A 26193-nucleotide genomic window follows, 5' to 3' on the forward strand; every position below is an offset into this window, starting at 1 on the left:
TTCCCTTGCTTAAAACTTTTCAGAGCTCTTGCTATGGAAGAGAAATCCAAGTTGTTTTTTGTTTTAGTGGGGTTTCATTTTGTCCTAAAAACAGACTTTTTTCTGAGATCTGTTCCCAACACAGAAGCCAAAGCAATTCTCCCAAAACGGAAGTCAGATCTTGTCCATCTTTTGCTCTGCGTGCCCTCTCGGCTTCCCTCAGAGTCACCACCAGAGTCTTTACAATGGCCAACAAGGCCCTGCCTGTTCTGGCTGCCCTTATCTCTGTGACCTCACTGACCATGCCCTCTGCTGGCTCTCCACTCTGGCCACATGGCCCATGTGCCCCCAGTGTGCCCAGCACGCTCCACCCCAGGGCCTCGCTGTAGTCTCTGCCCAAGCCACTCTCACCCCAGGCAATGGCATGGATTCCTCCTCATCTCAAAGGTCTCCTTCCCCGTGGGGCCTTCCCTGGCCCTATTTAAAATTGCAAACTCTCTAGCACTTTGGACCCACATTCCCAGCTTTATTTTCCTGCAGAACAGTTTCCTGGTGTTGTTACCTATTTTCCTTATTGGTTTTGTTTATTGTTGGTCTCCTGAAGGGAAACAGATGTTTCAAGAAGCACATTTTTGTCCCCAACTCTTAGAACAGAGCTGGACACACAGAAAGGGCTACGTTGTTGACATTTGTTGAATGAATGGACCCTGCTTGTGTCTCCACCTTCGTCTCCAGCCACCTCTTCCCTCTGCAGTCCAGCAACACCCGATGACTATCCTCATATTCATATAGCTCTATCTAACCGTGCAACTTCATTCGCTTGTCCTGGAATTCTCTGACCCCTACTCTTCCTTCAGCCACTTCTGCCTATCTCGGAAGACTCAGGTCAGACTTGATTGCCCCTAAAAAGCTGATACGAATGCCCCCTCCCCAGGCTGGATCAGTGGTCAGGTACCTTTCTCCCACTGGATCACTACATCACCTATGAATGCATATTTTAACTGGTACATTGATATTTGTGTCTCTCTTCCTCAGTAGACCAAGAATTCATCAGGGGCAGGGACAATTACTTTTTTTAAAATTCTTTTTCTCAACACCTAACATAGTGCTTGGTACCTAGTAGGTGTTCAAATTTGTTGTGTTGAATGATGACGTGACAAAGTCCTGGTATCAGGAAGTGACAGGGTGAAATACTCAGAGAATAACACCAAGGCAGCCTCAAAGCTTCATGGTGTGGGATGGTTTATAGTGCCCCTGCCTGCTGGGAGGAGTGTCCAGGGGTGCCAAGGGCAGCTCGGGGATCATGGAAAGTATGTGACTTGAGCTGAGACTTAAAGAATGGATTTCGAGGAGAAAAGAGGAAAAGCCAGGTAACTAGTCTTTCGAGAAAAGACTTGAAGCTGGCCTGAGAGCCAGGCTTCCCAGGGGGTGCAGTGGTAAAGAATCTGCCTGCCCATGCAGGAGATACAGGAGACGTGGGTTTGATCCCTGGGTCTGGAAGATCCCCTGGAGGAGGAAATGGCAACCCACTCCAGTATTCTTGCCTGGAAAATCCCATGGACAGAGGAGCCTGGTGGGCTAGAGTCCACGGGGTTGCAAAGAGTTGGATGTAACTGAGCATGCACACATGCCTTGAGAGCCAGGCAGGAAGTGTTGACCACCACCTGGTCCCCAGAGGGGTCTAGAGTGGCACTAAGCAATGCATATCTGTCACAACTCAATGCCAGCCTGCTCTCAAGGGTCCCGGGGGCCTCTGCCTTCCTGGAAGGCAAGCCCCGCCCTCCGGTGCCTGAGCAGCTTTGGGGCCACGCACTCTGGGTCACTGAGTTGCTCCTCCTCCTTTTCCTGACCTCGGCTGGACCCGCTACCCTGGCCTCTGCTCACCTGCCTTTTCACTATTGCTGTTGTTGGCAGGTTAATGACCTAGTGGCTTCTTTGCCCGTCACCTTAGAATTGGGGGCGGTGAAAATCTACCAGAGTGGCATGTCTACTGCCGTGGAAACGGATTTTGGGCTCTTAGTGACATTTGACGGCCAGCACTACGCCTCCATCTCCATCCCAGGCTCCTACATCAATTCCACGTGCGGACTCTGCGGGAACTACAACAAAAACCCTCTGGATGACTTCCTGCGCCCTGACGGCAGGCCGGCCATGTCAGTCCTGGACCTGGGAGAGAGCTGGCGGGTCTACCACACGGAGTGGAAGTGCGACTCGGGCTGCGTGGACAACTGCACTCAGTGTGACATGGCCACCGAGGCCCTCTACTTCGGTCCCGACTACTGTGGCTTCCTCAACAGGACGGACGGTCCCCTGTGGGAGTGTGGCACTGTTATGGACCCCACGGCCTTCATGCACAGCTGCGTGTATGACTTGTGCAGTGTGAGGGACAACGGGACCCTCCTGTGTCAGGCCATCCAGGCCTATGCCCTTGTGTGCCAAGGCTTGGGCATTCCGATTGGAGACTGGCGCATCCAGACTGGGTGTGGTAAGCTGGCATCCCGTCCACACGGAAAGCCGCTCGTATGCAGGGGGGCTGGGAGAGGGTTTCCAGGCTCCTCAGAGAGCTGCCTGTTAAGACACATTACCTGAGGGTCAGGGTGAGGTTTAAGTATCACAAATGATAAAGAATGAACTATAAAAGGATCTTGACCTTTCTCCCCAGCCAAAATGGTGATCAGAAAACAAGAAACCACTAATGAGCATCTGTGGTCTGGAGACATGGAATGTGTGGCCAGAGTAGGGCCATTAACAGTGGTGGCCAAGCCAAGGTTGAGGGGGGTGGTCCAAGCTGGAGGTGTCTATCTCTGAGGCCATTGCGGAAATGTGGACGCTGGCCTGGGGAATCAAGACCAGATTTTGGGAAAAGTATTCACCATCCAGATATTTATATAGAACCCATGGCATTTTTGTCCTTGGGTCTTTCTTCTTCACTTGCAGTCCCTCCAGGTTCTATGACTCCTGCTTTGGAGCATTTCAGCTGGTCAGAGAAGGGGCAGTAGACAGGGCAGGTAGAGGCTTTCTAAAATGCTGGGTGGTGAGGAAAAGCCCAGGTAGTGTGGGAAGCCCACCTGTCCCCTTGGAATTACACTTTTGGATTGAGTGTTTGGAACCATGTAGCTGTTTTATGGTTTCCTCCTATGCAACTTTCTCTCCATAACTATTCTTCCTAGTAATGTAAATGTTAAAAACCAGCAAACAGAAAAGCCAAATCACCTGTTGGAATTTTGTTTCTTTCCTGGTCTTTGGTTTTCTCCACAAGAGTAAACAGAAAATTATACCCCATGCATTTGAGAGCGCAGTGGAGGTGAGATTTTTAAAGTTTCTTTCAGTTCCAAGGCCAGAGGGCAATTTTTTTCCTATCAGTTTAAATTGGCTTCATAGAAATTAATATGCATCAGAATCAATTCTTTCAGAATTAATCAAGCTATTAAAAGACAATATATTTTTGTTTTTTATTTTTTTGCTGTGGGGACTGGCCAGCCTCTATCACGCCTGAAATATCCAAATACTGATTCAAGCTACAACTGACTGTGACTTCTCTTTAATCCTTGTATAATCTAAGAGCATCCAGTTGCCTAAATTTTTGCCTATCATGGCTAATTTTTTCTAGTGGTACTGCTTTCCTACCCTCCACATTACTCTCTCTCTTTCACTTCAGTGGGATGAATTAGATTTAATTCAGAGAACTAGTCTACCAGGCTCTTGAGCACCCGCCTGTAGGATTCAACCAGACCCAAACCAGACTCAGATGTTTTTAAAATAAGAACCGAATGCTTCCAAGGCAAAAAGGGGCTTTGGAAGGCATCTAGTTCCAATCCAGTCTTCTGGGGGAACGGGCACACAGGTTCTTTTCAGATAGCCAAGGTTCTTTCTTATTTTTCAAATCCCAGAGAATTCATTTTCCGTCTCCTTTGGTCCCTGTTCGAAAATTCACTTTTTCAAATTCCTCCTCTAAGAGTTACCTTTTTCATTTCTCCTGCAAGTTGGATGTATTTCCTTCTAAGAATGGGGCATGCTCTTTAAAATCAGACCAACTTATACGCCCATCAGGTGAATATCTTAAACCATCTCCCTGGTTGTAGATCACTCAATACTAAACCTGTATTGAATAATTGGTGAAATCTAGTTAGGATAGTAACCTGAAGTTTTCTTCCAGTCTTTCTTCCATCTTTCTTCCCAGATGATCAAATGAGGTTCTAACCCTTCTTGCTGCTCAGTAGTTATTACCAAAGGATTTGAGCTCCTCACTATAGACACAGTCTCCCTTCCCCCAGCCAGTGCCGGCTAGACTCTCCTCCAGGAACCAACTGGTCCAGAAGGGGCGTTACCCCCCTCGCCCCCCACCCTCCGGTTAGCCCCCGGGTCATTCACCTTGTCACACTCTCTCCTCTCCCCTACGTCAGTGTCCACCGTGCAGTGCCCGAGCTTCAGCCACTACTCCGTGTGCACCAGCAGCTGCCCAGACACGTGCTCGGATCTGACGGCCTCGCAGAACTGCGTCACGCCCTGCACGGAGGGCTGCGAATGCAACGAAGGCTTTGTCCTCAGCACCAGCCAGTGCGTCCCGCTGCACAAGTGTGGCTGTGACTTCGACGGCCACTACTACGCCATGGGCGAGTTCTTCTGGGCCACGGCTAACTGCACGGTACAGTGCCTGTGCGAGGAGGGCGGCGATGTGTACTGCTTCAACAAGACGTGCCGTGGCGGGGAGGTGTGCGCCGTGGAGGACGGCTATCAGGGCTGCTTCCCCAAGCGGGAGACCGTGTGCCTGCTCAGCCAGAGCCAGGTACTGCACACCTTCGACGGCGCCGCCTACGCCTTCCCCGCCGAGTTCTCCTACACGCTCCTCAAGACCTGCCCCGAGCGGCCGGAGTACTTGGAAATCGACATCAACAAGAAGAAGCCCGAGGCGGGGCCCGCCTGGCTGCGCGGTGTCCGGATCCTGGTGGCCGACCAAGAGGTCAAGATAGGAGGCATTGGGGCTTCGGAGGTCAAGGTAAGACTCCTGTGGCCTTGGAGAGTTTTCTGATGAGTCCCGCGGTGGAGCCGTGTTCTTCGGGCTTGCCTGGAGGCCTCTGACCGTGAGCGGATTCTAGGACCGCAATGACTCTGAAATGGGAGAGCTTTCTGACTGTCAACACCAAGTATGCATCGAGTGGAGACATGGAGTGAAGCTGGGATTCCTCAGATGAGAGGAGGACCAGCTCCCCAGAATAGCAAATACTTACAGGACGCCTACTATGTGCCAAGCACTATCCTAAGCAGTATGGCATTTCATCCTAGGCTGTAGATAACTATTCTCATTTTACAGATGAGAAAACTGACACACAGAAAGGTTAAGTGGCTTCCCCAAAGACACACAGCCCTAAAATGAGATTCAAGGCTGGGTCAGCTGGCTCCAGAGTCTGTGCTCTTTACCCTGTACTATGTTGGATCTTCTATTTATAGATGGAAATTGATGTGACACTAGGGTGCCTGCCAGGGTGCCTCCCGTCCCTCTGTTCTGGTCTAAAATACCCAATACTACACATACAGGCTCATAGATAATTAGTTCTAGAAGGAATTTTTGGAAATCATCTAGTGCAACTCCTCATTTTCATAGGAGAATCCCCAAAAGGCTAAGTGAGGGCCCTGGGCCTGACACTTGGGTGGTGGCAGAACTGAGATGAGGGAGGGTGGGGGAGGGGCGGTTCACCCTCCTTCCAATGGTACATGCATTTCATAATATCACACGACATCTAATCTAGAAAGCAAAAGTCAATGCAGTAAATAAAACATCCATCCACAAACTGAAAGGGCTGTGTTTTTATACCCACTGACATGCTGGCAGAAATTAATTTATTGAACTAGTGTTAGGTAGATAGGCAGATGGACAGCTGGATAATTAGATATATATACTGTGTGCTTCCAAGGGGCTGAGACCCAGGAAGAGTAAGATTTGAAGAGGGAGGAAGGGAGAGGAAGGAGGTAGGAGGCCTGGGACAGGTAAGTCACATATGTACAATGCTGCTGCTCACACTTCAGTGTTTGGAACTAGCTCAGGGTCTCTCTCTCTCACACACACACACACAAACAGCAAATGTGTTGGATCAGAGGAGCCTGGAAAAAAAGCAGCAAAGATGCCCATGAAAAAACAGTTGACGTCTGTGTGGTTTCCACACACTGTCAGCTTCTCGACATTTTTCCAAGGGCTAGTCATGGGGCAGAACCACATCTTTATTCACAGCCTAGGAAACTGTGGGCACTCTGTGCATATCTGGGATGAATGACAGTGATTTAATTTTTCAGGTGAATGGTCAGGAAGTGGAACTGCCTTTTTTCCATCCTTTGGGGAAGCTGGAAATCTATCGAAACAAAAACAGCACGACGGTGGAGTCCAGGGGTGTGCTGACTGTGCAGTACTCAGACGTGGGTCTGCTCTACATCCGACTCTCCACGGCCTACTTTAACTGCACTGGGGGGTTGTGTGGCTTCTTCAATGCCAATGCCAGCGACGAGTTCTGTCTCCCCACTGGCAAGTGCACGGACAACCTGGCAGTGTTCCTGGAGAGCTGGACCACTTTCGAGGAGATCTGCAATGGGGAGTGCGGGGACCTGCTGAAGGCCTGCAACAACGACTCGGAGCTGCTGAAGTTCTACCGCAGCCGTTCCAGGTGCGGCATCATCAACGACCCCTCCAACAGCTCCTTCCTGGAGTGTCACAGTGTGGTCAACGTCACCGCTTACTACCGCACCTGCCTCTTCCGCCTGTGTCAGAGCGGGGGCAATGAGTCGGAGCTGTGTGACTCCGTGGCCCGGTACGCAAGTGCCTGCAAGAACGCCGATGTGGAGGTGGGCCCCTGGAGAACCCACGACTTCTGCCGTGAGTTGGGGCTGCGTTATGGGGGAGGCCAGCCGGATGATGGGCGGGGCAAGAGCTGAGACATCCCAGTGGATCATCTTCTCTTCCTGGTGGAATCCCACACTCAAGGACAATCTAATTACCTTGTAGACTTTCCCTGGGTGGCCTCTGGAAGGCCTGTCCCCCAAGACCAGACCGTTTCTCACCTTTATTTTTGTTTCTCATCACACAGTCTCTCTTCGCTGTAGAACAGTTAGCTCTTGACCCTTGGTTTTATCTAGTGGAGGAGACACATCATGTCAAAGCACCAGAAATCTTTGTGACAGCTCAGTGGGTGCCTTCTCTCTTGGCAGCAGGACCCCATTCATTTCAACAGAATGTGATCAGTCAGGGTACCTTCTCCTGAGTAGAGATTAGCCCTATTCCCAAGGACAACTTGACAATGGTTATGAAGAGCCCCATGGAGCTGGTTTTTCATTTTGTCCACAGAATATTTCACCCCTCTTGGCACTACTGGTAGTAATGAGAATAATTGCTGGGAAGAGGAGATAGAGAACCTCCTTAGCTAGGGGAGAGCCCAGAGGGAGGAGTAAGTGGGAAGGTAGAAGGAGGGGTGGCTGAGGAGGTGGGACCCAGGCCTGGAACCAGGACTGACCCATCTGGACTGCATCTCCATATCTCTTCCCTACCAAGAAGGTCAGACCTCCCCAAGACCAGCTCCACCATTGAGAATTCCTTCCCTCACGTCTGATTCTCTCTCTCCCATTGTATTTCTTCCTATTTAACTTTTTACTTTGAAATAACTTGAAAGTTACAGGGAAGGTACAAGCCTATCTATATAGCTTTCACCCAGATGAATCTACTGCTAGCATTCTGCCCCACTGGCCCTGTCATTCCCTCTCACTGTCTCTCTGTTTGAGAAGAAGTTGCAGAGCTCATATCCCTTTGCCCCTAAATACGTAAGTCTGTATTTCCTTATAATCAGGACACTCATTCAGAGCATAGTACAGTTACTGACCTTAGGAAACTTAACACTGATGTGATAACTTAACATTTGTATTTCAGTTTTGCCAGCTGACCCAGTAATGTCCTTAATGGCTTTAGCCCCCTCTCAATACGGATCTAGTCTTAGGATCCCACGTGGCATTTAGTCGTCATGTCTCTTTGGTCTCCTTAAACCTGGAACAATTCTTTAGCTTTCTTTGTCTCTAATGATCTTGTCATTTTTAAAGAATAGAGTCTCTCCCCTTTTGAGATAGAACGGCCCCCCATTTGGGTTGGGTGTATCCCCATGACGGGGTAACACTGTACACGGCACCAAGCTTCCTGCTTAGGAGATGCCTGTTTTCCTCCTGGCATCAGGTCACATGGGTGGCACACCATGTAGCGCCTCCTCTCATCAGGGATGGGCATGTTGATCCCCTGGTCACGAGGTGTCAAATGTCTTCACTCTGTGTCATTCTGGGGTTTCTCCCATGCAACTAATGACCACTGTGTGGGGAAATACTTTAAGACCATGCAGTGTCCTGCTTGTCCTCAGAGTCCTCCTCCTCGATTTAGTGCCCACCGATGACTTATGCTCGTATTGATCTTCAGCATGATGATTACAGGCTGACAGTTTCCAGTGCCTGTACTCTCTCCACTAGTGCCCGTCAGCAGCTGTTATTTTACTGAGCCCTCACTTCTCTTCTGTCTGCCTGTCACCTATCTATCACTTATCCATCCATTCACCTATTTATTTATCTCAATCATCTATCTGTCTTTTGAGGGAGCACACCTTGCAGCTTGTGGGATCTAGTTCCCTGACCAAGGGACAAACCTATGCCCCCTGCTTTGGAAATGTGGAGACCTAACCACTGTACCTCCAGGGAAGTCCTTCATCTATCTTCTCAATATTGACACGTGGATTCCTGTTTTTTTTTTTCAGTTATTTGTGTTTCCTATTTCTCACGCTCATGCTCAGTCACTAAGTCATGTCCAATTCTTTTTGACCCCATGGACTGTAGCCAGACTCCTCTGTCCATGGGATTTCCCAGGCAAGAATACTGCAATAGGTTGCCATTTCCTCCTCCAAGGGCTCTTCCTGACCCAGAGATCAAACCCACAGGTCCTGCTTGGCAGGCAGATTCTTTACCACTGAACCACTGGAGATATAATACATTTGTTAATTATTTTGGCATTAAAATTGTTTCAGATTTGGCCCGTGGGAGCCCCTTCAAGTTGCCTCCTACCTCCTTTTCATAGGCTTCTGTCATTTTCTTTCTTTTTAAAAATTAATTTATTTTTAATTGGAGGATAATTGCTTTACAATGCTGTGTTGGTTTCTGCTTTACATTAACATAGGTCAGCCACAAGTATACACATGTCCCCTCCTTCTTGAACCTCCCTCTCACCCATTTTCTTACTTTCTGGATTAACAAGATGCTCCATGTCATCTTTTAGCCTTCCCTTCCCTAGCCTGGAATCAACCATTACTCCAAGAAGCCCAGGTTCCTTTTGGTGGAGAATGTTATTAGCAGTTAAGGTCTGGGTACTTCCCTGGTGGTCCACTGGTTAGGACTCCATGCTTCCAATGCAGGGGACATGGATTCGATCCCTGCTCAGAAAACTAAGAGGCATTGCAACAGGGCCCAAAGATTTAAAAAAAGAAGAAGAAACCAAGGTCTGGGTGAGGCTTACCTATCACTACTGGAGTATCCTTACTTTGCCTCTAGGCCTTTTCAGTAGAAAATTCTTAGACAGAACTAAGACACACACACACACACACACACACACACACACACTCACCTTTATTTTATAATAATGCCCTTGCTTCTGAGCATCAAAATTCCAAAGGAGTGTCATCCCAAAGATAGGCGGTTTTGTCTGTGGTGACCCTGACCACACTGGGGAGGGTTTAATTGCAGAATCTGTCAATCCTGGAGCTAGAATTCTGGGAACGCTCTTTTCAGAAATTCACCTGAAGGGAGGGAGGCTCCAAGGTTTCTACTGACCACCATACCTACTGGGACCTCAGAATGCCTTCCCAAGGCCTTCTTATTTACCCACCTCCCACATCCTCTTCTGCCCTACCTCCAGCTTGTCTGCAATGATCTCCGTCCTTCCCCCTGCACTCAGCTTTGTAGTTATAGTTCATTCATGTTACAGGACTACAGAGTCTGCCTATACCCAATCCATGTTGTTGCCAGACTGTGTCTGTGTCATCCTTTTAGACTATGAGCTCCTGCCTAGCGGGAAATGTCATTGGATTGTTTTTGTACTGCACCAAGCAGTTTGGTGGCATTGTTCATGGGAAATAAGTGTGGGGCCATGGCAATGATGCTTTCTTTTCCTGGTTGCAGTACCTGCTGAGAATTGCTTCTCCCCATCCTTCACCAACAGTTCTATGAAGACCTGTAAGACCTAGAACTAACACCAAAAAAAAAAAAAAATGCCCTTTTCCTCATACAGGACAGGAATGCAAAAGTAGGAAATCAAGAGATACCTGGAGGCAAGTTTGGCCTTGGAGTACAAAATGAAGTAGGGCAAAAGCTAGCAGAGTTTTGCCAAGAGAACACACTGGTCATAGAAAATACCCTCTTCCAACAACACAAGAGAAGACTCTATACATGAACATCACCAGATGGTCAATACTGAAATCAGATTGATTATATTCTTTGCAGCTGAAGATGGAGAAGCTCTATATAGTCAGCAAAAACAAGACCGGGAGCTGATTGTGGCTCAGATCATGAACTCCTTATTGCCAAATTCAGACTTAAATTGAAGAAAGTAGGGAAAACCACTAGACCATTCAGGTATGACCTAAATCAAATCCCTTATGATTATACAGTGGAAGTGGGAAATAGATTCAAGGGATTATATCTGACAGACAGAGTGCCTGAATGCACAGAGATTTGTGACATTGTACAGGAGGTGGTGATCAAGACCATCCCCAAGAGCAAGAAATGCAAAAAGGCAAAATGGTTGTCTGAGGAGGCCTTACAAATAGCTGAGAAAAGAAGAGAAGCTAATGGCCAAGGACAAAAGGAAAGATATACCATTTGAATGCAGAGTTCCAAAGAATAGCAAGAAGAGATAAATAAGAAAGCCTTCCTCAGTGATCAATGCAAAGAAATAGAGGGGGAAAGACTATATAGAATAGAATAGAAATAGAATGGGAAAGACTGAAGATCTCTTTGAGAAAATTACAGATATCAAGGGAGCACTTCATGCAATGATGGGCACAATAAAGGACAGAAATGGTATGGACCTTACAGAGCAGAAGATATTAAGAAGAGGTGGCAAGAATACACAGAAGAACTGTGATCTTAATGACCCAGATAACCACAATGGTGTGATCACTCACCTAGAGCCAGACATCCTGGAATGTGAAGTGAAGTGGGCCTTAGGAAGCATCACTATGAACAAAGCTAGCAGAGGTGATGGAATTCCAGTTGAACTATTTCAAATCCTAAAAGATGATGTTGTGAAAGTGCTGCATTCAATATGTCAGCAAATTTGGAAAACTCAGCAGTGGCCACAGGATTGGAAAAGATCAGTTTTCATTCCAATCCCAAAGAAAGGCAATGCCAAAGAATGCTCAAACTACTGCACAATTGCACTCATCTAACACACTAGCAAAGTTATGCTCAAAATTCCCCAAGCCAGGCTTCAAACAGTACAGGAACTGAGAACTTCCAGATGTTCAAACTGGATTTAGAAAAGGCAGAGGAACCAGAGATCAAATTTCCAAATCTGTTGGATCATTGAAAAAGCAAGAGAGTTCCAGAAAAGCATCTAACTTCTGCTATATTGACTATGCCAAAGACTTTGACTGTGTGGATCACAACAAACTCTGGAAAATTCTTAAAGAGATGGGAATACCAGACCAACTTACCTGCCTCCTGAGAGATCTGTATGCAGGTCAAGAAGCAACAGTTAGAACCGGACATGGAACAACTGACTGGTTCCAGATTGGGAAAGGAATACGTCAAGGCTGTATATTGTCACCCAGTTTATTTAACTTATATGCAGAGTACATTATGTGAAATGCCAGACTGGATGAAGCACAAGCTGGAATCAAGATTGCCAGGAGAAATATCAATAACCTCAGATATGCAGATGACATCACCCTTATGGCAGAAAGTAAAGAGGAACTGAAGAGTCTCTTGATGAAAGTTAAAGATGAGAGTGAAAAAGCTGGCTTAAAACTCGTCATTCAAAAAACTAAGATCATGGCATCCGGTCACATCACCTCTTGGCAAATTGATGGGGAAACAGTGAGAGACTTTGTTTTCTTGGGCTCCAAAATCACTGCAGATGGTAACAGCAGCCATGAAATTAAAAGACACTTGCTCCTTGGGAGAAAAGCTATGACCAACCTAGACAGCATATTAAAAACAGAGACATTACATTGACGACAAAGATCCATATAGTCAAAGCTATGGTTTTTCCTGTAGTCATGTATGGATGTGACAGCTGGACTATAAAGAAAGCTGAGCACCGAAGAATTGATGCTTTTGAACTGTAGTGTTGGAGAAGAGTCTTGAGAGTCCCTTGGACTGCAAGGAGATCAAACCAGTCAATCCTAAAAGGAATCAGTCCTGAATATTCATTGGAAGGACTGATGCTGAAGCTGAAGCTGAGGCTCCAATACTTTGGCCACCTGATGCAAAGAATTGACTCACTGGAAAAGACCCTGATGCTGGAAAAGATTTAAGGGGAATACAAAGGGATGACAAAGGATGAGATGGTTGGATGGCATTACCGACTCGATGGACAGGAGTTTGAGCACGCTCTGGGAGTTGGTATGGATAGGGAGCTTGGCTTGCTGCAGTCCATGGGGTCGCAAAGATTTGGACATGACTGAGCAACTGAACTGAACTGAATCCTTCATCAGGGCCTGCAGAGCTGGAGCAAGTGCTTTTAAGTACCTCTTTTAGAGGGAGGCATGTGGACAGCAGCAGCCACATGGAGCCTGGCTTCCTTGGGTGGAGGGTCACAGCACACACTTGAGAATACCCTAAAATGCATGGATGGGTCTGGTGAGGCAGTCCAGAGCGCACACACTTTATAATCAAGTCTCTGGGTACTAAGAGGTTAATCTGGCCGGGGTCTTGCAGAGTGGGGATTGGATTGCGTGACAACTGCAAATCAGGAACACAATCTCCTTTGGGCCTGGACAGAGACAACCACTGCTTCTGTGTTTGGATATTTTTTTAACCAGCACTCACTGGCAGAGTCAGACTGCCCAATTAAGTAATTTCAGAGGCATTTTGGGGGCCAGGAGAAGTTTTATTACTTTGTTTCTGTATATGCCAGACTTTCAAACACATTCAGACAACACAATAAGTCATAAAACGGGAGCCATTTAAATAAGTCATGTTATTTGCTATCACCATAAACCTGCAGTCAGTGTTAGAACATTCATAATTTAAAGACAAATGTGAAAATCCCTCTCTACAGACATATTTTATCAGTGCTGAACTAGCCTTCAACTGGTCAATGGAAGTGGAGACAACCCCTTAGCCCAGAGGGGAAAAAAAGATTGGCTTTCAGTACGCAGTACAGAACTGTTGAGTTGGTGCTCATCAGCAGATCTATTACTGCCAGGCGCTTTATTTATCTATAGTGTGCTTTGTGTCCTTGGATTATAAAACCCTCTTAAGGAGTGATAGTGTACATAATACCTAAAGAGAGCCTTAAAGGCCAGATCTTAAACTCCCAGGAGATGGTGGGTGAGGACCTTCACAGATCTTCAGACAACACAGACCTGTAGGTAGATTTCTTCTCTGCTCCTGGACTCACCCCAGCTCTTATCAAATTCTGACAAACAAAAATAATAAAGAGAAATGGGAAGGCTACACAGAACCCCACGGTGAGCCATGTATGCTTTTCTTTTATATGCTGTGCTTAGTGACTCAGAGACTTAATCCATCAAGGAAGGCTTCTAGACGAAGCACAACTTGAAGGGAAGTTGGAAGATGGGTAGCATTTCGCTTGGTGAGGGCCATGCCTGTGGGGCCAAGGACATGAACAGAGGAGGTGGGGGTGACCATTTCTGAAGTCAGTGAGGAGGCGGAAGGGGTCAGAGGGCACAGGAGCAGAGAGACGAAAGACCCAGGGTGAGTCCAGTTTGTAGACTGGTGGCACCTCCCTGAAGCCTGTATGTGATGGAGGGGAGTATAAGAGGGGGAAGAGCACAGCATTTACTGACCTCTACTGTGGACTTGGCATATTAGAACAGCGGTCCTAGTTAAACGTTGTCCTTATTTAATAAAAGAAGAGGGTTCAGGATTGGGAACATGTGTACACCCGTGGCGGATTCATGTTGATGTATGGCAAAACCAATACAGTATTGTAAAGTAATTAGCCCCTAATTAAAATAAATAAATTTAAATTAAAAAAAAAGAAATAGTGATTTACAGGTGGTTTTCTCAGTAAAAAAATAAAATAAAAATACCATTTCATACCAGTCAGAATGGCTGCGATCCAAAAGTCTACAAATAATAAATGCTGGAGAGGGTGTGGAGAAAAGGGAACCCTCTTACACTGTTGGTGGGAATGCAACCTAGTACAGCCACTATGGAGAACAGTGTGGAGATTCCTTAAAAAACTGGAAATAGAACTGCCTTATGATCCAGCAATCCCACTGCTGGGCATACACACTGAGGAAACCAGAAGGGAAAGAGACACGTGTACCCCAATGTTCATCGCAGCACTGTTTATAATAGCCAAGACATGGAAGCAACCTAGATGTCCATCAGCAGATGAATGGATAAGATAGCTGTGGTACATATACACAATGGAGTATTACTCAGCCATTAAAAAGAATACATTTGAATCAGTTCTAATGAGGTGGATGAAACTGGAGCCTATTATACAGAGTGAAGTAAGCCAGAAGGAAAAACATAAATACAGTATACTAACGCATATATATGGAATTTAGAAAGATGGTAACAATAACCCTGTGTACGAGACAGCAAAAGAGACACTGATGTATAGAACAGTCTTATGGACTCTGTGGGAGAGGGAGAGGGTGGGAAGATTTGGGAGAATGGCAATGAAACATGTAAAATATCATGTAGGAAACGAGTTGCCAGTCCAGGTTCGATGCACGATGCTGGATGCTTGGGGCTGGTGCACTGGGACGGCCCAGAGGGATGGTATGGGGAGGGAGGAGGGAGGAGGGTTCGGGATGGGGAACACATGTATACCTGTGGCGGATTCATTTTGATATTTGGCAAAACTAATACAATTATGTAAAGTTTAAAAATAAAATAAAATTAGAAAAAAAAAGGAAGAAAAAAAATAATAAAATAAAATAAAATAAAAATAAAAGAAGAAACTGAAGCTCAGAGACAGTACCTCCAGGTCTCTGTGGCCTCAAAGCATTTGTTCCTTCCAGGACTCTCTTTCCAGAGTCTTTGAGTTCAGAGACTTAGATTCAGGAGACACAGTTTCGAATCTCTCTCCAGTACTTACCAGCGGAGTGAAGTCACTAAACTTCAGTTTCCTCACCTGTAAGACAACTGTGATTCGACTTTCCTTACCGTCCAGGTTGTTGAAAAAGTCACACTAAAATGCCTAGAACAGTGCCTGGCATGTTGCAGGTGCTCAGAAGAGGCCTGTCCTCCCAGAATCTTCTGTATGAAAAATCAAGTGCACTAGGGGCGCATGACCGAGGCTCACGGAGTCTCGGATGGATCACCCCCAGTGACGCTGGCGGCATGCTGATCACATGGCATTCGCTGAGCCCACTGTGCTGGACAAATAAGAGTCCCGTGCAGCATATACACATGCATGCACACACAGGCACACACGTGCATTGCACACACCCACGCATGCACACACATGCACATATACATGTGCATACACCCGTGAATGCACACGCACCGTGCATGCTGATGAGTGTACACAAACTCTGTCTCTACTCTCTGTCCCTTTCTCAAGCCCCTCTTCTCCTTGCCCACCCTCAGCTCTGGAGTGCCCGGAGAACAGCCATTTCGAGGAGTGCATGACGTGTACGGAGACCTGTGAGACCCTGGCCCTGGGCCCCATCTGTGTGGACACCTGCTCCGAGGGGTGTCAGTGTGACGAGGGCTATGCCCTGCAAGGCAGCCAGTGCGTCACCCGGAGCGAGTGTGGCTGCAACTTCGAAGGGCACCAGCTTGCCACCAATGAGACCTTCTGGGTGGACCTGGACTGCCAGATCTTCTGCTACTGCAATGGCACGGACAACAGCATCCACTGTGAGACCATCCCCTGCAAGGACGACGAGTACTGCATGGAGGAAGGCGGCCTCTACTACTGCCAGGCCCGCACTGACGCCTCCTGCGTCGTCTCCGGCTACGGCCACTACCTGACCTTTGATGGCTACCCCTTTGACTTCCAGACCAGCTGCCCGCTCATCCTGTGCACCACAGGAAGCAGGCCGAACTCAGACACGTTCCCCAAGTTCGTCGTCACAGCCAAGAACGAGGATCGAGATCCATCGCTGGCGCTGTGGGTCAAGCAGGTGGAGGTGACCGTGTGGGGCTACAGCATCGTGATTCACAGGGCCTACAAGCACACGGTGCTGGTGAGTGGGTGCAGGGCCCCAGCAGGGGAGCCGTGGGGATGTGAGGACAGGGCTCCCGGGCCAGCAAGCCAGGCTGCAGCTGAACCAGGCAGGCCCAGGATCTAAGGAACAGCAGAGGATGTCAGGGCAGAGAAGGGCCCTGCAGATTTCCTGTCACTTTATCTTACAGATAAGGAATGGAGCCCTCAGACAGGAAAATACCCAGGTCCCCGGAACCAAATTAGGGACAGAGCCAGCTCTAGGAACTCAGCCTTTCATGTCACAGCAGAGCGTGCTGGGGACGGCACAGACCTAGATGGAGTCCCAGCTCGACCACTGTCATATGGCCTCAGGCAGTGTCTGTCTATGTAGCAGAAGGCATGCCTAGTACAGGCTGCTGCTGCTGCTGCTGCTAAGTCGCTTGAGTCGTGTCCGACTCTGTGCGACCCCATGGACTGCAGCCCACCAGGCTCCTCTGCCCATGGGATTCTCCAGGCAAGAGCACTGGAGTGGGGTGCCATTGCCTTCTCCGTAGTACAGGCTAGGCATCTGCAAGTGTACTGTTGTTTAATCCATCTCTTTGCCTTGTATTTTATTTGTTTTTGGCTGCACTGGGTCTTCATTGCTGTGCGCAGGCTTTCTCTAGTTGTGGCAAGTGGGGGCTACTCCCCAGTTGCGTTTCACAGCTTGCTCGTTGTGCTGGCTTCTCTTCTTCTGGAGCACCCTAGGGTGCTAGGGTGCACGGGCTCAGTACTTGTGGTTCATGAGCTTAGTTGCCCCACGGCAGGTGGTATCTTTCCAGACCAGGGATCAAACCAGTGTTTCCTGCATTGACAGGTGAATTCATAACCACTGGACCATCAGAGAAGCCCCTCCTTCTCTTCTTTGAGATAAAAACATTTGCCTGCTTGGGCCTCCTTCTGCCTCTTCCAGTCTCCCTTTGGTTCCCGGGGAACCCGGGAGTTCAAGAGTCTTGCCCACATTTGGAGCACTTAGGGGCTCCCTTATAATCTTACTTTTCCCCACATTTTCTGTCCATTGACCTTGAAGACAGGAGCAGGTAGGGGTTGAGGAGGTTTGTGCATTCCAAAGTCCAGCCTGTGGACATCGGCCCCAGCAAGAGCCCGGCCACCCCTTCTTCAAGGGCCCACCCTAAGTAGAACTTGAGACACTAACAAGCCATTACTTTAGCATTTTGGAGGGGCTGACTTAGGATGTCAGCCTTCTAACACTATCTTCCCAGGTCTGTGGTGTAATATATCTCTAAGGAGATGCTTCTTCCTCTTGTATATGTTCTCTTTCAAATACTGACTTAAAGAGTTCCTTGGGCAGCTCTGCTGATATCTTTCTTTTCTTAGTATTTCCTTTAACCCTCTTCTCTGACAAACAGAGGTTTATGAGCTTTTTTTTTTATTGCCATAAAAGTCACATAACATAAAACATACTATTCTAAGCATACTTAACTGTACAATTTGAGACTTCCCTGTAGTTCATACGGTAAAGAATCTGCCTGCAATGGAGGAGACTCAGGTTCGATCGCTGGGTCGGGAAGATCCTCTGGAGTAGGAAATGGGAACCTACTCCAAGATTCTTGCCAGGAGAATCCCATGGACAGAGGAGCCTGGTGGGCTACAGTCCATGGGGTTGTGAAGGATCAGACACACCTGGGTGACGAACGATACAAACTGTACAGTTCAGTGGCACCAAGCGCATTCATGTTGTTGTGCAACTCTCATCACTTTCCACTCCAAAATTTTTCACCTTCCTAAACCAAAACTCTGCCCCTTGAAACACTAACTCGCCATCTCCCCTCCCGACCCCAGCCTCTGGCATCTACCAGTGTGCTTTCTGACTCTGAATTTCACTGTTCTAGGTTCCTCGTGTAAGTGGAATCAAGTACTATTTGTCTTTGCGCTTAGCCGCTCAGTCGTGTCTGACTCTTTGCGATCCCATGGGCTGTTGCTTGCCAGGCTCCTCTGTCCATGGGATTTCCCAGGCAAGAATACTGGAATGGGTCGCCATTTCTACCTCCAGGGGATCTTCCTGACCCAGGGATTGAACCTGTGTCTCTTGCAGCTCCTGAACTGTAGGTGGATTCTTTACCACTGAGCCACCTAGGAAGCTCAAAATACTGGAGAGGGTTGCCATTCTCTTCTCCAGGGGATTTTCCCAACCCAGGGATCAAACTCAAGTCTTCTGCATTGGCAGACAGATTCTTTAGCACTGAGCCACCAGGGAAGCACATATTTGTCTGTACCCTCTGTATATTGGAATGCATTCTTAAGGTTAACTTAATATATGTCCTAAAAACAGATTGTACCTTTTTTTTCCCCTGTGCTTTACAATAGGCTCTCACCAGCCATCTGCTCCTTAAACTGTCTTCTCTTTCACGTTTACTGGAAAATGTGCCTTTTTAGCACCTAAGATGAAAGTCTCACTATGGACATTCCTCTTCTCTTTCTCGGATATTTTACCCAAACCCCCTACTGTTTCCCTATGTGTTTCCTTCTAACAGTTGGTCCCTCAGTCATTGAAGGCATTAATCATAGTGCATTTTTCCATGATGTTTGTATCTGGCTCACTCAATACTCATTGTGGGCCTCTTGAGGGTGGGAACCACACCTAATCCATCTTTATGTTAAATGAATATACTGCATGCCATGACACTCAAAACGTTTGTCAAATAAAGGAAACAGATGACATAATAAGCCCTTTCTTCCAAGGTTCCTATGACTTTCATTTTGCCGCTGGTCACTTCTTCAGCAATTGGGAAGATTGAATTGCCACCCGGACAAGTTAGGAATATATCAGGTGCCTTGCTTTTCGCCACATAAGTTTTCCAACAGATGTCCGGATAGTCAAAGTCACTCATTACAATAACTTCTCTCCTTCACTTCCATCAATTGTGTTAAAACAAAGACATCAATCATTTTGTCCGTGTGGCTGCCTCCTATTTGTACTTTGCTCCTCCTCTGATATTTTTCTACCCTTAGATTTATAAATTTTGATGTCATTCCTTCTCCCTGTGACATTTAATGCTCTCCCATCTTTCTACTTTTCAGGTTGTTCTCTTCTTTTAAAATGCAATCTGCTCGTAAGCCCTGTCTCATCCAGTGTACTATGAAATTGTATTTTCTGCCTTGCATTACACACTCTCAAGGTTTAGTTAAGTAGACATCTGAGGTTACCTGTGTTTTCTGACCCAGTTACCTTCACATATGGACACCAGATCCTCATGGACACTTGTTTTTTTTTCTGCTCTCCCTTCTCTCCTCCCCAGAGTCTGATTCCCCGCTCTCACTGGGTGTTTCCCTCTCTTTGGATCAGCTCACCTTCCAGGCACATGTCTCTTGAGATGCACTCATGGCTAAAAAGTCAAGAGCCTTGAGAACCACACTGCTAGTCTCTTCTTCTCAGAAAGAGATGGAGAGGGGAGAGTATGTTAGTTCTTAGGGCTCCCATCACAAAGCATCATAGACCAGGTGGCCTAAAACAGCGGAAACTTACTCTCTTACAGCTCTGGAGGCCAGGAGTCTGAAATCAAGGTGTTGGTAGGGCCATGGTCCCTCTGGGGTCCTAGGAAAGCATCTATTCCAGGCTTTCTCCCAGCTTCTGGTGGTTGTAGGTGACCTTTGCCTTGGGGCCTCATACCTCCAGTCTCTGCCTCCATCTTTTCATGACCTTCTTCCCCCTGCGCCAAATCTCTCTCCTTTTAAGACCACTCGTCGTTGGATTTAGGGTCCACCCTTTCACAGCGTGATCTGATCTTAACTTAATTAAGATCTGCAAAGACCCTATTTCTGAGCAAGACCACATTCACACGTCCTGGGGGTTAAGACTTCAGTGTATCTTTTGGGGGGACACAACTCAGTCTACAACAGGGACTAATTAGAAAGTCATGGGCAGCAAGGAGGAATTGATTAACGGGGTGAGGGGACACTTTTCACGGCCTGCCTTTCTATGTCCCTGGATGTCCTAAGATGCCCAAGCTGGGAACAGAGTATATAGCTTTCCAATCTCTGACAGGAAGACCAAGTTCAGGATGCTTGAAGGTTCTTTCCTTAGGGGGCCTGGGGGATTTAGCATTTGCTTTGAATTATTAACATGCACTACAGGATCTGCTTGTTCAATGATTTGCATTTGTTTTTCCCATGATGTTATTATTAGTCACCATCTCTCCCTGAGAAGAATAACGGCCATCATAATGACAGCGCACAGTCAAGCGCCGGGCAAAACACAGCAACAGAGCCGGGTCACTGCGGGTGCACACAAAACCAGAGGGGACCTGGAAGGGACTCCTTGGGACGCCAGGTCCCTCTGTGACTCTCCTTCCCTGCAGTACGGAGGATATGGGGAAATCCACTAAGCCGAGGAAAACTAGAAATAAACATGCTGTGTGTGTACCAGGCAGGGTGTGGGGTGAGCGGGAGAGGGGGGCCTCTCCCGGGCATTGCACAGCCCAAGCATCAGCCATCCACAGCCTGAGCTCCACAGAGATGGCCCCTGTCCTCCGTCTCCCCTAGGCTCAACACAGCCAGGTCCTGAGTAGTCCAGGCTGAGGGGAAGGCTTTCAGGAGCCTCACAGCCAGTGTCTTTATCACTGACTGCTCATCCTATGGGCAGCAGAGAAGAGAGGACCTTTGAACATCACTCTGGCTCAGTTGTGTTTGACAGGCTTGTATTGATGTCTGTCCTGTGCCAAACCCTGAGGGTAGAAACACGAGTCAAACAGGGCTCCTGTGCTAAGGGAACTCAGGGTCTGGTAGGTGAGACAGATGTGTTCACAGGTAACTTTAACATGATGTGAAATCCCAGAAAAATGTGATGTGTGGGTGGAAGGTGTTCTCATGAGAGAACAGGTTTCCTGAGCTACCTGGGGGTGGAGAAGGAAGGCTTTCTGGAAGAGATGACCCGGAGCTGAGCCCTGAAGGTGTCCATTGGCCAGGCCCAGAAGGAGGACCAGGAATCGTCCATGGAGACCCAGAGGGGCAGCAAGGTGGGGGGCTGTGAGGGGACCTCAGAACAGCTGAAGAGGCAGCAGCAGGTCTGGGCCAGCTATTTAAAGGAAAGCTCTCCACTGAAAAGCAAGTTTGTGGCCTTATTTCCGATACTCAGATTAGAAACAAATAGCCCCACACTGATCCCCTCATCCTCCTCTTCCTCCTCTGTGCCCGCGTCCTCCGTCCATCAGGCACCGCTTCCTTACTGACCCCTTCCTTCCTCGGCCTCCCACCTTCCCTCCATTCTCACTCGCAAGGGCAGACAGGGCAGGGATGGAGGGATGGAGGCGGGATTCCCGGGCTCTTCAGAGATGGGAGAAGCCAAGCCAGCCTGTTTATGTTGAGGCCTTGCTTTCCCAGGTTCTCGAAGCCTCTCAGTTGTAATCCAGGTACGAGACCTCCCCAAGGTGTCGCCTCCTGCTTGACATCCAGTAGCCAGGAGAAGAGAATGTGGAGAAACGCCAGCCGGCGCACGTGAGCCATTTGGTGCACAGCCTTTCATTTATTCACGTGTGTTGTCAAGGCTGGTGGGAGGCCCTTCAGCCTCCGTGTCTCAGTGACCTTGAGCACCTGTATTATGGGTCTACATGGAACCTATGTCACTTGAGCTCTGGGCCTTCTTATTGAGAGAATTGTGCCTGCCAGATGTGATCTCCCTCCTCCACTTCCCTCCTCCACCCTGTCACCAAAATGACCCATCACCACGTCATCTTCACCTCCTCTCCTTGTTCCAGAGAATGAGGCATCTCTTCCCACTCCATGGCCACTACCCACCTGCACCATCTCTATCTTGCCTTCTCAGCCCATTTGTCATCTCCTCCCTCTCCTGTGTCTTAGGTCCTTCTCTTCAACCCATAAACGTATTTATTCTAAGACAAACCTTGACCCCAGTTCAACCCAATCCTTCTTCTATCTAATCCCTCTGCTCCCTTTCCTTACCAAACTCCTGGAGTCATCTCTGCTTCCATATCCCCTGTCTGCTGTTTAACTTCTCCAGTCTAACCTCTGGTTTCATCATGCTACTGAAGTTCTTTTACTAAGATCACTGGTGACTTTTTTGCAAAATGAGTCCCTTTCAAGTTTGATCTCATGGGACATTACATACGTGGCCCCCCATGGTCCAGGAACCTCCCATCTCTCCATCTTCATCTCCCATCATTCCCAAGGTCACATTTTGTGCTCCAGCATCATTATATTGCTGTAATTTCTCATATTTATGAGGTTGTTTCTCTCCTCTTGGCTTTGACGTGGGCTATGCTCTCTTCTTGGGATTCCCTTTTCTTCACTTTCATTCCTTCTTTTTTGTTGTTTTGTTCTGCTTTTAATTTTTATTGAAATGTAGTTGACTTATAATGTTGTGTTTCTGCTGCTAAGTCACTTCAGTCGTGTCTGACTCTGTGAGACCCCATAGACAGCAGCCCACCAGGCTCCCCTGTCCCTGGGATTCTCCAGGCAAGAACATTGGAGTGGGTTGCTATTTCCTTCTCCAATGCATGAAAGTGAAAAGTGAACGTGAGGTTGCTCAGTCATATCTGACTCTTAGCAACTCCATGGACGGCAGCCTACCAGGCTCCTCTGTCCATGGGATTTTCCAGGCAAGAGTACTGGAGTGGGGTGCCATTGCCTTCTCCGATAGTTTTAGGTATATAGTGAAGTGATTCAGTTATACATACATGTGTATGTAGATATATACACACACACATATATTTCTTACATTCTCTTCCATTATAGAATATTGAGTATGGTTATTCTGTATATTATAGAATATTGAGTATAATTCTCTGTGATACAAGTAGATTCTTGTTGGTTAGCTATTTTATCTATAGTAGTATTTTTTAAAAATTTTATTGGGGTATAGTTGATTTACAATGGTGTTAGCTTCAGGTGTACAGCAAAGTGGCTCAGTTATACATGTACATATGTCCACTCTTTTGTAAATTCTTTTCCCATATAGGCCATTACAGAGTATTGAGTAGAGTTCCCTGTGCTAAACAGTAGATCCTAACTAGTTATCTAGTATGTGTATATTTTAATCCCAAACTCTTCACTTATCTTGACTGGCCAGCACTACTCACCATTCAGAGCTGGGTGTGGGCACCACCTTCTGTAGGTATCCTTGATTCTGTTCCCAGGCTGAGTCTGGTTCCTGTGCATGTATTTATCTCTACTGTTAACTTTTATCAGACAATCAGACCTGCTTATGTACTTGTCTTGACCACACGCCTGTGAGCTCCTAGGGAAAGAGCCTTGTGCTTTATCCTAGCATTTAGCACGGTGGCTGGTGCACAGTAGTGCCAGACTGATGCCTACTGGATGAGTGAGTGAGTCCTGCCTGGACAAACATTCACAGACAAGGAGATAGCTGAGTTGAAATTTGAAGGGTGAATATTGCCCCAGAGAATGGGGGATGGGCGAGGAGCATCAGTGCTGTCTCAGGTTTGATCGCCTAGAGGCAGAGTCTGAGAAAGCGGTGCCTGGAAATGCGGGAAACACCAGGAGCAGGGAGCTCAGAGAGGATGTGGTCTAAGCTGGACACTAGTTACAGTCACCGGAAACTCTGGTGCGTGACCCACACACAGAATCGATCCCCTGTGTTGGTCAGTCATTGACCAATGGCTGCCCTTAGGGTGAGGTCAGGGCTGGAATAGGAGGTCATAACCTCCTGGGCCAGCTGGCTTCCCTGTGGCCAAGACCAACTGTGAGTTATCACTAGCCCACATTCACAACTGCTGAGAATGGGTCCCCTGGAGGGACCCAGAAAGCACCACCACACTCACAGCAAAGGGAGTAGCATGTGGTGTGGTGCAACTCAGTCCGTTTGGGGAGCAGTGAAGTGCTGGGTGTGGCTGGGGTGCAGGAAATGAGTGGGTTGGGCCTGAGAGGCAGGGCCAGCTCCTGGAGAGCCCTGTCGGATGTGCTAAGCCTATCCCTCATTTCATTCACACTGCAGAGAGGGTTTTAAGTATTAATTGCATTAAAAAATATTGGAGAGGCAGTGAAGAGTGAATGAAGGAGAGGGGAGGACCAGGGCAGGGAGAGGAGTAGCGGGTGTGTTTAAGAGTCGAGGTGGAAGGTTGGAAGGTGATGAGAGTCTGAATTAAGGTGGTTGGGCTGGGGGTGGGAGTGTCAGATGAGAAAGAGATTAAGGAGGTCAGAAGGGGAGGTATTTCCGGTCAGAGAGCAACCTCAGACCACCCCAAAGGGCAGCCACCTTCCTCTCCACCAGGAAGATCAGCTCTCTCTTAGCCCTCACAACAGTCTTTGTTTTCCAGCATGCACTCACCCAGCCACAAGCTGCAGGATTTGACTGATCTGAATCAAAGTGGTGCAAGGGCCATACCGTTCTGGAGTTTGAAGCTCAGAGATTTCCTTGTTTTCTCAACTTAAAATATACAGGAGGAAACATGTGTCAAGTACCCTCTCCACGTGAGGCATTGTGGTGGGCGCCCAGCGGGGAACGAGGGGGGAGGTGGATGCATAGATCAATAAAGTGTGGTCCCTCCTCTCAAGTCGCTCCTAATCCTGTAGATGAGACAGAGGTGTAGACAGCCAGCTGTAATATGAAGCTGATGTCATATGCGCTTCAGTAACAGGTACGCGTGCCTGATCTTGGCCAAAGGTGCAGAAGAACAGGAGAGAAGTATAAATAACTTGTTCTGGTTGCCCAGACGAGGGAGTGATTCATTCTGACCACAGGCTCCAAAAATCTTGCCTTATAGAAGAGCTGGCATTTGAGCAGGGTCTGGGGGATGAGAAGGATGTTGATGGGTAAAGAATAGCATCCTTGGCAGAGGGACCAGCAGAGTCAAGTCATTCTTCAGGAAAAAGAAGATCCTGAAGGATTTAATAAATTGAGGCTTGTCTAAGATAAATCCATGGAAGAGCTGGAAATAGCAACATAAGAGTTCTAGGTTTGGATATTTTAGTCTAAACTTTAATTGAATTCTTATTACCCTCTCATTACCTTGGAGAAAACAATTTGAACTCCTGGGGGAAATAACGCTATAAACAGAAGGCACTGAAATAAATAGGTGTATTAATGTACAAAGGATAGTCATTTAAGTCTGTTCAAATCCTAATAATAATAGTTGAGTGACAGAAACGACACTAAATACAAAGATTGGATTCAACCTGCTTCCACCCCCCTCTGGGGCTGCCTCTCAGAGACTAATCATTAAAAGAGCGGTGGCGGGCGGGGTAGGGGAATGTCTGGGTCACCTGGATTTGTCTATGTCAACCTGCTTCCTCTTGCAGGTCAACAATGAACGGCTCTATCTGCCCCTGAAGTTGGGACAAGGGAAGATAAACATCTTTTCTTTTGGTTTCCACGTGGTGGTGGAAACTGACTTTGGGCTAAAGGTGGTCTATGACTGGAAGACCTTCCTGTCCGTCACGGTCCCTCGGAGCATGCAGAACAGCACCTACGGCCTGTGTGGCCGCTACAACGGCAACCCCGACGACGACCTGGAGATGCCCATGGGTCTGCTGGCCTCCAGCGTCAATGAGTTTGGACAGAGCTGGGTGAAGAGGGACACCTTCTGCCAGATTGGCTGTGGTGACCGCTGCCCATCCTGTGCCAAGGTGGAAGGTTTCTCCAAAGTGCAGCAGCTCTGCAGCCTCATCCCCAACCAGAATGCGGGCTTCACCAAGTGCCACAGCAAGGTCAACCCCACTTTCTTCTATAAGAACTGCCTCTTCGACTCTTGCATCGATGGGGGCGCTGTGCAGACCGCCTGCAGCTGGCTGCAGAACTATGCCAGCACCTGCCAGACCCAGGGGATCGCGGTGACCGGCTGGAGGAACTACACGTCCTGCTGTGAGTCCTTCCTGTGGGC

The 26193-nt window shown here is 47.8% G+C and overlaps 1 protein-coding gene across 1 annotated transcript in view; it reads left to right on the forward strand.

Moving 5' to 3' along the window:
• The window catches only part of TECTA (tectorin alpha), an 83588-nt gene that overhangs the window by 21491 nt on the left and 35904 nt on the right, over positions 1-26193 (forward strand). Inside the window, exons 7-11 of the mRNA XM_086338349.1 lie at positions 1894-2464; positions 4383-4975; positions 6268-6841; positions 15778-16379; positions 25613-26174. Coding sequence (XP_086194475.1) covers positions 1894-2464; positions 4383-4975; positions 6268-6841; positions 15778-16379; positions 25613-26174 — 2902 coding nt within the window. The remainder of the gene's footprint in view (positions 1-1893; positions 2465-4382; positions 4976-6267; positions 6842-15777; positions 16380-25612; positions 26175-26193) is intronic.

Source organism: Bos grunniens, chromosome 15, assembly GCF_055505025.1.
Source record: "Bos grunniens cultivar Pamir isolate PY7600 chromosome 15, Bosgru_T2T1.0, whole genome shotgun sequence".
Taxonomy (NCBI): Eukaryota; Metazoa; Chordata; class Mammalia; order Artiodactyla; family Bovidae; genus Bos; species Bos grunniens.